The following is a 14,135-nucleotide window of genomic DNA, read 5'->3' as shown; positions in this document are numbered from 1 at the left end:
TATGTAGTATTTATTTAATTTGAGTTTGATATTCAAATAATTTCGGCATTTAATTATCTATGAATATAATAAGTATAGTAAATATTACAAATATATAATCATTCTGAAATGCAGGTGCCCACACCGTAAAATGTTTGTGACAATACAACATTGCACATATATGAATAGATTGTGCTGTCCAAGCATAAAATTTATCATAAATAATGTCGTCCTATTTTGTGTAATCTTTTGGCCATGTTCACAAACCTAAATGATGAGGATATATCAATCATGCGTAACTACGAACTAGGGGTGTTCAGAATCTAATCCGATCTGCTCAATCCAATCCGTATAAATCTAATCCGTGGATTGGTGGATTGGATATGGATTGAAAATTTAAAAATCCGCAGTCGATGGATTGGATATGGATTTACTTCTGTAAATCCGCAGAAATCTGTGAATCCGCAAAAAAAAAAAAAAATATATATATATATATATATAATTAATTAAAAAATTATTATAAATTTAATTAAAAAATTATTATAAATTTAATTAAAAAATTATTATAAATTTAATTAAAAAATTTATAAATGTGATATTACATAGTTACATAAGCACTATGACATATCTTAGCCATTACTCAATAATAATATAAAATGAAAAATAATTAAATAATCAAATATACAAATATAACTTGTAAAAATTATAAAACAAAATAAAAGTAAAGTCACACACACTAGCAAAAGCAAAGTAACATAACGTCAAGTCACCAACAATTTGCAAAGTCACCCAAAAGCAAATTAACATGACGCCAAGTCACCAACAATTTGCAAACAAAAAACCCTAAGCTTCCCCGCCGTCACACACACTAGCAATACTCAATACTGGTTGGATACACTCTCGACACGGATTTGAAGGACATCAGCTGCGCGATTCCGGCGAGAGCAAGCCATCTTCTTTTCCAAGTTCATCGAGCCACTTCACATTCACTAGTTCTAGCTGAATAATTTCACTATCACAACCTTCAAGATCGCCACCCGTACGGCTTCTCCTGGTTCCTATCGTGGACGGCTCCGTAATCACCACTTTTCGACAGGCGCAACAGCCCTGGTGAAGGATCAGACTGTGTTTGGTTTCCGAAACTTCGCAATTTAAATTAATTGTGGCTTTATTTGAACAATTAATTTCGGTGTTATATTAACGTATTATTGTAACTTTATTTGAATAATTAAGCTTGGTGTGTTATATTTTGAAACTTTGAACGTATTATTGTACCTTTATTTGAATAATTAGTCTCGATGTGTTATATTTTGAAACTTTAAATGTATTATTTTAGCTTTATTTAAATAATTTATTTATTTAAATTTTATTCAATTTTAAATTTAATTGGTAGCAAAATTATTTTTATATTAGATTTTTTTTATTTCATTAGTTGGAGAGAACTAAAAATTTTTAATTCGAAAACTAATATGTAAAATTGTGGATTGGATATGGATTGAGTCAAATCCGCATCCGATCCGCAGACGTATAGATTGGATTTGGATTGAATTTTATCAATTCGTGGATTGGATTGAATTGAAAAATTATAATCCGTAAAATCATGGATCAAATATAGATTGATGTCTAATCCATAAAATTCGATCCGCGAACACGCCTACTACGAACCACATGGTCATACAATATTAATTCATTTGTCGCCAATTGAAACGCATTTTTTTTAATTTTTTCAGACTGCATGTAGGCAATTTTCAAACACACACACAGTATGTACTAATAATGTGTAAGAAAGGAAGCAAACAAAACGGTGTCGGCTACCGTCAGGATATTGTCCAAGGAGAACTGGTCAAGACATAATATGCATAATTAATTAATGGCCTCACATTAATTGCTGAATTACAGTGAAAAAGGAACAAGAAGAGACTAGAGAGTGATCTTTGTATGCACCGCGCTGTCCTGGAATTTTCCCGACCTCGACGATCCCACCATCCAACATGGACTATTCATCGCCAGTCATGCCCCACTCTCGTTTGCATCCACCAAAATTCCACGTTCACTACCGGTCATGTATTTTCATTCGAGATTAACATTCGACTCCCTTACCTCTTACATTTTCATAAAATGAGGACATAATTTATACATTAGTATCAAATATGTCCTCAATCTGGAAGTCTCTATTCTTTATTCAAAAGACATAAAAATACCTTTGAATGTCAAGATTATATTGCCATACTCATATTTGAGCTTGTCAAAACTTAATATATGAAGGTTAATTATTTAGGCTTCGTTTGGTACAGTTTTTCAAGTAAAGTTTATTTAAATAGAACTTTTGGTAATAGAGCTTTTAAAATACAATTTTTACCTTAAAAAAATTTTGTTGTTTGATTGGCAACAAGAGATTTTATTAAAAATCTATTAAATTACTTTAATAGACATGTTTTTTTAAAGTTATATTATGAAAATAATAAAATAAAATTGTCAAATAAGTAGAGGATATTTTAACATTTAAAAAAAATTTCAACCTCTACTTCCAAAAGTCCAAAATTTGAGACTTTACTAGTAGAGGCAAAATAGTTTATTTAAGCTCTAGTAAAAAAAGACCAAACAACAATAAAGATTATAATAAGAGCATATGAGATTAAATAAGTACTTATAGCCATTAAATAAGCCATACCAAATAGGCACTTAGTGATCAAAAAGAGGGATCATAGAAGTGGTAGTTTGAGTTGGCATGTTGTGTTAAATTTGAACTGAATATGATTAATAGTGTCAAGGCTGAACCAACCAATTTATTATTCCATCATAATCATGTTATTTGTCAAACATAATTTTACCAATTTTTTTAGAAAAAACCTATTTTAACATATTTTCATACTTTTATTTTAAGAAATTGCCTATTCAGCTCTAACAAATTTTACTTTAAATATAGCTAAATGATTTTAAAGCATGACAAATATATTCAATATAATGTAATTAATTAAATAATAATCATATCATAAACAGGTTTTCGTATTAAAAATTTAAAATCTAAACCCAATAGAATATTAAATATCTGTCTCAAATCCAACTCAATTAATAATTATTACAATTTTAATTAAACTAAATTTATATATTTGTGTCATATTAATGGGTCATGTAAAAAAATTGTCACCTCTACTTCGTCACAGTCCTTTAATAGTATGCGCACTATCTATATATGTTCTTATATAAGAAATAGGACAAAAATAGGAAGCTATATGTTATTATATTCCTTATTCATTAATTATATATTAACATAAGCCATCTGAATTTAGTCAACGTATGGTGTGTTTGGAATTGAGGTTGGACAGCTGTAGCTTAAAAGTTACAGCACTAAAGTGTTTGATAAATATTAATTACTGTAATTTAGAAATTATTTTAATATATTTTTTCGCTTGTATAATAAAAAATCTATTAAATTTTTAATAATTTTATCAAAATTTTATTTATTATATATTATTAATTTTTATTTTAAAATTATAATTTTTTTTATACAATAACTATAATTTAAAAACTATAGCATCTCAATTCCAAATGCATATGTAGTTAGAGACGCTGAAGAGATAAGCGCGTTAGTCAATCACGAACATTGTTCAGAAAATATACACAATTTAAAAAGACGCTGCTGGAATTAATAACTGTGAAAATTTCAAAGACAGAGTTCAAACAGACCAAATTATACTCAAAAAACAAAAGCCAAAACCAGTTTCCAGTTATAATTAACCAAAGACTTTGGAGAATCACTCTGATCCCACAAATAATAGAAGCTCAAGATTATGAAGAAGCTGAGTAATATGAAAGGAAAAGTTCACCCATCACCGGTGCCAGCTTTATCATTTCTTCCACCAACGATCCTAATCCTAGCTGCAGCCCTCTCGCCCGAAGACAAAGAAGTCTTGGCCTATCTCATCTTGTTCTGTGGCAGCACCAGCACCAATAATAATAATAATAATAATAATAATACAACGGCTAATAGTTACAAAACTACCCACAAGAGTACTCGGGGTGGTGGTGGCGGCGGCGATGGTGAGCACGCGCCTTTGTTTAATTGCAACTGTTTTAGGTGTTACAAGAGCTTTTGGGCACGTTGGGACATGTCACCAAAGCGTCAACTGATACATGAGATTATAGAGGCCTATGAAGAAGGGTTGTTTCGAGAGACTAATAAGAGGAGTCTCAAGAAGAAGAAGAAGAGAGGCAATAAGAGAGTTTGCGATGATGATCAGTTTAAAGACGGAGAGTCGGGCTTGCCGGAACTGACCAGTTCAGATGCTGGTGCGGCTGCTGCTAAGGATCTTGGTGAAGGTGATCATGGTGGTGAAGATGACGATGAAGTGGAAGAGGAGAAAGGGTCTGTTGCGAAGGTTGTGAATTTTCTTGGAGAAAGGATTTGGAATTTTTGGGGTAAAAATTAGTTAGATTAATTTTCCCTGTTAGAGGAAGTTTTAATTTTGTTTTTGCCTTATTTAATTCTTTTTCTTGAATTTTTTTTAAAATTTTTTTTTACCAGGTATCAATTGATTAATTTCTGTACTGTAATCACAGAAATTTATCTGGTTTTCCCGCATATGTGATAAATATAAACCCAGTTTCATGTGCAACCAGTTGTACGAAATAGTAAGAGACATGTTAATGTTACTCATATAACAATAAAAGCTATTCCCTTGTACAATTTTGAGCCCTTTTTTTGCGAGTATCGGGCAAGGGCCTAAAGTCTCGAAAAGGAAAGGCAAGGCTCGACGAAGTTGAGAAGCCATCCGTGAGCAAGAGAAGAGAAGAAGCAACAAGGGCAGGTGTGGCATTTTCTTTTTGTTGAAATTCCTAGTAATCAATTTCATTTGTTTTTGAGACTGTATTGAAGAGTCTTGGTTTGAAAGTGTCAATGGTCAATGTAATTCAGCTTTAATTTGATGGACGATAAGTAAGCATAGACTAAAGCTGTCGTATCAGACTTGAGACTCGTCTTTTCTTGATTATTTAACGCTCACTCACCGTCGGTTTCATGAATTCTGCAATCAGTTATGAGGAAGGTTGTAGTTGATATTGAAGAAGTTATGTAACTTAAAGTTATGAAAAAAAAAGTATAATTATTAAATATAAATTAATAATATGTAATAAATATAAATTTTAAATAATAATTTTGATAAAATTATTAAAAATATAATAAATTTTTATCATACAAGTAAAAAATTATATCAATATAATTTATTAGCTACAAGATCTATGTTTACCAATTACTTTAGTACTGTAATTTTTAAGTTACGGTTACTCAATTTCAATCTCAAACCCACCGTGAATCATACTCAACATAAACACACAAATCATATAGGATCATCAGCTTCTGCATGTATTCTCTTATTATTTTAGAAATATTATGTACTACAAAATTGACAAATAATGGGGAAATGCTCTTTACAACCGTTAGTATGTTACAACATTTTTTGTCATTATACTCTCTTTATGTTGTTAGTAGAGATAGTCAATGGACCAGATGGCACATGGCGCAACACATGCACGTACAACACAACACGACACAAGTATGTTTTGGTTGGACACACGGCACGACACAGCACACATGTAGGTTGGCCCAGATTTAAAATTTTAGGCATGTGGCCCTTAAAAGCACAATACGATTAGAGATAGGTTAAGCACAACACGATGAAAAAGTTCGCAATAAGCACGTTTTATTTTTTAATGAAAGCAAACTTAAAATTTTATGATTTTATAAATAATTTGAAATTGAATTTTTTAAATTCATTTAATTCTCTGTCTAAAAAGAATACTATAATTGATTTATATTAATAATTTATTAAATAAATAATTGATATCATGATTTTAATGAAAAATTATAAATATCATGATTTTATAAATATGTATTAATATTATTGTAAACTGTGATTTATGACTCTATATAAGTTCAAGTTAATAATTAAGTTAACTCTTAAAAAAATTTATTGTTATTATTGTTGTTAAGTATTAAAAAAAATCTAATACTATCAGGTCAAATTAAGTAATTAATATTACATTCTTTTACTATTATTAGTTTATTATTATTGAATATGGATTTACGTTTTGAATTTTCGATTCTATTAAATTTGAATAAAGAAATAAACCTAAAAAAAGTATATATACTTGAAAAAAGTAGACCAACGGCTTGACATTATCTCTTAAAAAATTTAAAAAGAAAAAAATTATTGGGGTTTTTTTCTTAGCCACGGCCCATGGCACAACACATGTGGGCACGACATGTGTGCTAGGCTGGGACTAAGCAAAAAAAAATTAGGCATGGCACGGTGGCGACATGAAATATATAGTGGGTACGACACGACACAAGCACAAGCACGCATGAATCTTGCTTTGATGGCGGCACGCCCCATTGGTTATCTCTAGTTGTTAGTAGTAATGCTCAATTGCACATGTACCCATTTGAAAAGTATAATCAACGAATTGAGAAGCGTAATAAAAAAATGGTGAAGGATACTATCGTATCATAGATATACCATAATTGAAGGGGACAAAAAAAAAAGAAAAAGTAAGAGCCAGTTATTTCACAGTTCGTAATAGATAAGGCCTTTTGGTGCTCTTTAACATTTTCTAAAAATTATTTTTTAATTAAATTTTTTTAGATAACCTACCATAAATTAATTTATTTCTTCTCTTCAAGGGAAATTCAATTAAAATTTAAATAATTTTTTTTTCAAAAACATATATACACCTGCCCGTTTCATAATTTATATTTTATATTTGAATTGAAAAATAATTTTTATGATAAAATCGTAAGGTTTTAGAGTTATGAAGATAGAAATTATATAAGAAGAAAAAAAGATATGAGATGAATTTAATTTTTTGGAATTTTTATACAATTTTTAAAAAAAATTTATGTAAAATCTTATGGAAAGATAGTTATTTTTAATATATGAATTTATATTTGATCAATTAAATTGAGGGTATTTTAAAAAATAAATTTAAAAGGGGTGGTGTTAATTTTAATATATGAATTTATATTTTATCAATTAAACTACGGGTAATTTTTAAAAACCTCCCCTGAGGTTTGGGCTTGTTGCAAGTAGATGGCGAGAATTGATTTATTTGTAAAAAACCCCCTACCGTCAGTTAAGTTTAACATTGACCGTTAGTTGACCGTGCAAAGACAATATTACCCTCAACAATAGTTTGTAAACGAAAATAACTAAAAAAAAACCAAAATTATTGGTGCAAAAAGCACAAACCCTATTTTTTGACAATTTTATCCTTGTCAATTCTAAAAATTTACAATATCATAGGTAAAGATTATAACTATTTCATTTTTAAATTTTTAATTTTATCTTTCTTGTAGGAATTTTAAGGAAATATCAATAATTTAAAGAGGATTTTTTAATTTTTTAATTTTAATTTTTTATAAGAACTTTAAGAAAATATCAATAATTTAAAAAGTGTAAAATAGCTAATAATTTTGGTTTTTTTTTTTAGTTATTTTCGTTTATAAACTATTGTTAAGGGTAATATTGTCTTTGCACGGTCAACTAACGGTCAATGTTAAACTTAACTGACGGTAGGGGGTTTTTTACAAATAAATCAATTCTCGCCATCTACTTGCAACAAGCCCAAACCTCAGGGGAGGTTTTTAAAAATTACCCATTAAACTACAGGTATTTTAAAAAGGGTAATTTTTAAAAACCTCCCCTGAGGTTTGTGCTTGTTGCAAGTAGATGGCGAGAATTGATTTATTTGTAAAAAACCCCCTACCGTCAGTTAAGTTTAACATTGACCGTTAGTTGACCGTGCAAAGACAATATTACCCTCAACAATAGTTTGTAAACGAAAATAACTAAAAAAAAACCAAAATTATTGGTGCAAAAAGCACAAACCCTATTTTTTGACAATTTTATCCTTGTCAATTCTAAAAATTTACAATATCATAGGTAAAGATTATAACTATTTCATTTTTAAATTTTTAATTTTATCTTTCTTGTAGGAATTTTAAGGAAATATCAATAATTTAAAGAGGATTTTTTAATTTTTTAATTTTAATTTTTTATAAGAACTTTAAGAAAATATCAATAATTTAAAAAGTGTAAAATAGCTAATAATTTTGATTTTTTTTATAGTTATTTTCGTTTATAAACTATTGTTAAGGGTAATATTGTCTTTGCACGGTCAACTAACGGTCAATGTTAAACTTAACTGACGGTAGGGGGTTTTTTACAAATAAATCAATTCTCGCTATCTACTTACAACAAGCCCAAACGTCAGGGGAGGTTTTTAAAAATTATCCATTTTAAAAAATAAATTAAAAGGGATGTTAAAATTTAAAAGCGCTACTTAAATGAAACCCAAGCCCAGAATGCTTGAAACCCAAGTTAAGCCCAATTAAAACTAAAACGTCACACAAAAGGTGCACAATAGCACTCACCACCGCAAAAACCCACTTGCTGTCCTGTTGCCTCTTCTTCACTAGCAAGCAAAACCTACAAACTCATTCATTTTTGCCATTTCATCATAACTATCTGATCGGATCGATCAGCCAATCACATGGAAGAGCTCTTTGACACGATCAACGTCCGAGACCTCCTCTCAACGCACGACCTCACGGACCAAACGGCACCACTCACCGCACCGGATCTCCGCCTTCTAATCTCGCGCCTCGAGTTTCATTCCCTCCAAATTAAATCCAAAGTGCAATCCTACATTGCATCCCACCACCAAGACTTCGCCTCGCTCTTCTCCCTCTGTAATGACACGGTTTCGAGAACGGATGAAATCTCAACCGACTTGTCGGATATTTTGGGACTGATTTCTTACCGTCCGATTGATAAGGAAGTCAAGGAGATAATTGATGAGGTGAGTGCGAAGATGAAAGAGGCAAGGGTGAAAAAGGAGTTGTTGGAGCTGGTGAGGGCAATTGTGGAAATTGGTGAGAGGTTGAAAGGAGTGAAGGAGGCATTGAGAGATGGACGGCTGAGATTTGCTGCGGAGGAACTGAGGGAGTTGAAGAAAGATTTGAGAGTTGGCGATGAGAATGCTAGTGAGCCGTTAGTGTATGGTTTGTTGAGGAAGGAGTGGCTTGTTTGCTTCGAGGAGGTAATGCGCTTTTTTGGTTTTTTTTTTTTTAATTCTGTCTCTTATTATGGTATTTCTTTGGTTTCTGAGGAAATTGAATGCTTCTTGTTTTTACAACTGTGGTGGATCCATTTTCTTTCTTTCTTTTTTTGAAATAAAAATATGTTTTTAAGTTTTTCGTGTGATAGATAGTTGTTTGTAAGTTCTTAAACGAAAAAATGAAAGTAGGTTTCTGAAGGACTAAGTTTGGTTGCCAAGAAAATTGAGGAAAATGAGAGAAATTTTGAATTGGAATGTACTAGTGAAAATTTAGATTAATTAATTTGCGCATATATGGAGTTTGACAACGGAGAAAGTTTACTTGTATTGGAGAAATGATTTCGTAAGTCTTATTGTTACTGTGATATTTATTTTAGTGTGATGACTATTTTACTTTGTGATTTTTATATTGAGTTTGTCATTGGATTTTAGAGGAACTAGATTTGGGTTTGTAGATTCAAGAGTTGCTTGTGAAGTTCGTGGAAAGTGCTGTGTGCTTCGAGAAGGAATCTAATAGAGTTTTGGTTAAGTATCAGCTGACTGTTGATGGACTTGACGGGATTGAGCTTCGTACGGTTCTGGAAGCAATGGAGGTGAGTTTTGTACCGAATGTTCCATCTACTTCCATTTATGCCAATTGAATTTTTTTTTTTTAATTTTTTGGTTTGCTGGAACTTAATCATTATGTATGTTGCAAAGACATTACAAGTAAAACTCCAGCTCTTTTAGATAACTGTTACAAAAAGTGAAGGCATTTGTCTGCAAATTTTCCAAGGTTTTTTCATTATTAATTGTTACGGGATTTCTGTAGGTGGTTGGAATTTTAGATTATGGGTTAGCAAAAGTTGCAGATTTGACGATCAAATATGTTATCTCTCCTGCTGTAAGTTATGGATCGCCTATTACATTTGTGGAAGAGTTAAATCCAGGTCCAGAAAAAATGAGCGAAGCAATTTTGAGGATGGTACCATCTGTTGATGATAAGGTATTTTGATGTGAAACAGCTGAATGTTGGATTGGTTCTATATCTCTGATTTCTAATAATGGAAGAATGTGTGGTGTGAAGTAAACCTTGTTTATATTACCATTTTCCTGGAAATCTTATACTTTATGTTCCTTTTCCCTGAATCTTTTTCCAGTCATAGTAATTTTGATGGAACAAATGCATCTGCTAGTTTATGTATCCCACAGGGATGTAATGGTCTTGTCTTGACTTTTTGATTTAGTGGATCTTATATGCTATTTAACATTTTTTCTCAAATTTTCAGATTGAAAATGTGGATGGAAAAACTATCTATTCAGGGATTATTCAAGTTGTTAAATTTATCCATAAACGCATATGCCTCCAAAATGGTTCTTGGGTCCGATGTTTTGGAAGATTGACGTGGCCAAGGATATCAGAACTGATCATTTCTAACTTCCTGTCTAAGGTTTGTCTTTCTAACCTTTTGATGTATGTCTTCAATCTTTTGCACTTTCTGTCTCAATATCCGAAATTTGTCACACAAGTGCTTGTTATCTTTTGATTCAGGTTGTCCCTGAAGATGCATCAAAACTTGCTGACTTTCAAAAGATTATCGACCATACTTCAGAATTTGAGGCTGCTTTAAAGGAAATGATGTTCATTTCGGCGTCTGATAACAAGGATGCAAGATTGAGCAATTTTGCTGAAAATGTTGAAGTGCACTTTGCATCTAGGAAAAAGACAGAAATCTTGGCAAAGGCTAGAAACTTGCTTCTGCAATGTGACTTTGCTGTTCCCCAAGTGAGCTTTAGGCATTGGCATGCATGTGTTTCTAGCTGTTTGTAATATGTTAGCAGTGGAGTAAAGGATTTTTTTCCCCCCTCTACAGGAATCTACTGGGAAGGATCCTATATGTCAGAATGATGGGATGGCTGTTGATTCCTCTGAACATGTTGTTGACTTGCTATTTATGTCTGAGAGGTGTGTTGTTACAATAGCAGCTTCTCAACTTATGAAGCTGGTGCATCAGATACTTCAGGTAGTTAATTCAAAATATTTAGTAATAGGATTTTTTCATCTAATGCAGTGGCACCATAAATATGTGAGTTCTTCTATGCCACAAGGGGCACTGCCATTGTGCATCCATTTAGTTGTTTTTGATGCTGTTATAGCAGATTATGGGAAACGTGTATCAATTTCTTTCTGGAACACAAATATGTATCCTTGTGGAGCCAAATTGAGATCCATATTGTGCTCCCCTTTGTGCCATTTCGGGCCTGTTCCCAAAATCTAAAATGTTATTGACTATGTCATGTTACTGCTGTATGATTCATTTTAAGTAATGTTAAATACAAATTTTATTTTGGTTTTTCTCATTTGAATGACTATGAACATGCTTGTGTCTGGAATATTATTCAATGGAGTTATGTGCAGGATATTTGCCTATCATCGACGAGAGTGGCTTTTGAATTCTATCATGCTGCTAGGGATGCTGTCCTGCTTTATGAAGCTATTGTTCCTGTGAAGGTAAGTGCATGGAGAAACTGGTGCAACTTTCAAATTTACCTCAAAAACCATCTTATAATGTAATTGGTATGGATGACTGTTGGGATTACTTCTCTTTCCATTTCTAAAATAAAAATGATCAAATTAGCTTAATTTTACCAAATCTTGTACTTGTGGTTCTCATTCGAGTTATAGTTGATTCTGCTATCTTCACTAGACACTGATGATATCGTGCTTGGGCCTAGCTCTGGGTCTCGCAGAGTCGCTTGTGTTTCAGTTTCAATGTATTTTTTGTTTTCAGTTGCTAAGTTCACAAGTTGTATATTTTGTTCTCTGTCAAAATAACATCCTCTATGAGTTTAAAACTAAACATGGAATCTTAGTGAAGCAAGTTTTCTGAAGATAATTTCAGAGCATTTTGATAACAAAAATTTGTTCTGTGAGTTGAATGGATAGCTGCCTTTCATCGTCTGTATTTGACCCAATAGTATGTTAATAACATTCAGTTTTGATTTATGAAGCTAGAAAGGCAGCTTGAGGGGATCAATCAGGTTGCTGTGCTGATGCATAACGATTGTCTTTATTTATCGCAAGAGATTCTTGGGTTTGCATTTGAGGTATGAAGAAATTTCTGTAGCAATAATTTATTTGCACACACGAAATCTCTTATTTTCTCTGTCCCATGTACCTAATTGCTCATATATATGGTTGCTTGGATATATTCTGGGATATTATTTAACTGTTTTAGCTAAACTGCCTTTTTTTTAAAAAAATAAAATAAAATAATGGAAATGCAACCTTGGATTTTGGGTACTAAAGAATTTGAACCTCATATTTCAGTATCACTCAGACTTCCCAAGTTCCATTAAGGAACATGCTGTGTTTGCGGATATGGCTCCAAGATTTCATCTAATGGCAGAAGAAATACTGCAAAGGCAAATTCAAATAGTTATTTTTAACTTGAGAGAGGTATATTTACAGAATTCAGATTTGGAATTGGCAAGAAGATTTTGAAAGCTATCAGCATTCATGAATTGTTCAAATTGCTGCTTTGTTGACTCTGCATATCATTTTATTGTTAGGCCTTAGATGGTGCTGATGGATTTCAAAATACTCATCAGATACAACAATTTGAATCTGCAAAGTTTAGTATAGAACAGGTAACTTTGCTTTAAATTTTATGTCATGCTGCTGTTCTTCTCATTTTGTCTTTGTGTTTTCTTTCCCGGTGAGCTAAATGTTTCTTCGTCAGGTTGTTTTTATTCTTGAGAAAGTTCATATTATATGGGAACCACTTTTACTGCCTTCAACTTATAATAGAAGCATGTGTACGGTTCTAGAATCAGTGTTTTCTAGAATAACAAGAGATATTCTCCTCCTAGATGATATGGCTGCTGAAGAAACGTTGCAGGTATGATTTTTTGCTCTCCATTCTAGTTTGTAATTTTTTAAATCCTTTTGAGTTTTAGTTCACCATCTTATCTGTTAACTTGTTTTCAGCTTCAAAGACTGATAAATTTGATGCTTGAAAACTTATCGTCTCTATTGGAGTCCCTTGCTGCCGTCAACCAGAAGGGAAAGACAGAAGGGGACTTTTCTCGCCCTCTTGATGATCTCATACCTTCTTTATGCAAAATCAGCAAACTTGCAGGCATGTTTTTTCACTATTGTCAAAATTCTTTCTTGAAATTGGTAGATAAGTAATTATGATTACTAAAATGTAATTCTTTCCTTTTTATCTTTCAAATATTTTACCAGAATTGCTAGATATGCCTTTGAGGTCCATCACAGCAGCATGGGAAAGCGGAGAACTTCTCAGTTGTGGTTTCACATTATCAGAGGTACAATGTAATCTGTTTAGCAGATACTTTTGCTGGTTTTTAAACTCGTGCTATGTTCTTGGACTTTCTGTATTGGAAATTTCTTTTCATTCTACATTCAAAACAGTAGATGAGTTTTGTTTCAGAGACCTCATCCCATATGCAATAATATGTATCTTTTTTTTTTTTTATCAATTAGAATAATAATATGCATCTACACATATACATGCGCATATACATATGGCATCATATGGTTTTATATTAATTCTGCCTGTTTCATTGTGTTAACAATCTCATTGCTGCCGCAGATAGAAGATTTCATCAAAGCGATATTTGCAGATTCAACTTTAAGGAAAGAGTGTTTATGGAGGATAGAAAATGTTCCCTTGTAGAAGTTAACAGATGCCAAAAATTTTTACAACTGAAAAGAGAGAAGAAAATATTAGATCCTGCAGTACCAAAATTGACAACGTTATCATCTTGATCCAACCACACTGGTGAAACAGTTGTTAATTGACGGCGTTATCATCCTGATCCAACCACACCGGTTAAACAGATTGTTTTGGTGTAGATTTATGTAAAGTTCATCGACTGTTTAACTTGATACCCTTGTAGTTCAGATATATGTTTCATGTACATTATTCTTCATTGACAGAGAATGGTTAATGATTTATTTTCCTTGAATAAAGAAACATAGATATTTCGTGTAGATCATAGAAGGCAAGATTCTGGGCAAATACATGAACCATATG

General features: G+C 31.9%; 2 protein-coding genes across 2 annotated transcripts; both read left to right on the top strand.

Moving 5' to 3' along the window:
- The first annotated feature begins 3,556 nt into the window (after positions 1-3,556).
- LOC102608195 (uncharacterized) lies at positions 3,557-4,954 on the top strand. Its single transcript, XM_006469528.4, has 2 exons — positions 3,557-4,398; positions 4,505-4,954. The coding sequence occupies exons 1-2, from the start codon at positions 3,771-3,773 to the stop codon at positions 4,513-4,515; spliced, it is 639 nt and encodes a 212-aa protein (XP_006469591.1). The 5' UTR covers positions 3,557-3,770; the 3' UTR covers positions 4,516-4,954.
- Positions 4,955-8,387: 3,433 nt separating this feature from the next.
- LOC102608682 (centromere/kinetochore protein zw10 homolog) lies at positions 8,388-14,092 on the top strand. Its single transcript, XM_006469530.3, has 14 exons — positions 8,388-9,075; positions 9,549-9,686; positions 9,905-10,078; positions 10,362-10,523; positions 10,625-10,858; positions 10,947-11,096; positions 11,492-11,584; positions 12,085-12,180; positions 12,404-12,532; positions 12,646-12,723; positions 12,816-12,974; positions 13,064-13,214; positions 13,322-13,404; positions 13,692-14,092. The coding sequence occupies exons 1-14, from the start codon at positions 8,527-8,529 to the stop codon at positions 13,773-13,775; spliced, it is 2,280 nt and encodes a 759-aa protein (XP_006469593.1). The 5' UTR covers positions 8,388-8,526; the 3' UTR covers positions 13,776-14,092.
- The last annotated feature ends 43 nt before the right edge of the window (positions 14,093-14,135 follow it).

Source organism: Citrus sinensis, chromosome 2 (assembly GCF_022201045.2).
Source record: "Citrus sinensis cultivar Valencia sweet orange chromosome 2, DVS_A1.0, whole genome shotgun sequence".
NCBI lineage: Eukaryota > Viridiplantae > Streptophyta > Magnoliopsida > Sapindales > Rutaceae > Citrus > Citrus sinensis.
Note: the sequence above shows the minus strand (reverse complement) of the source record. Positions and strands in the feature narration are given on the sequence as shown.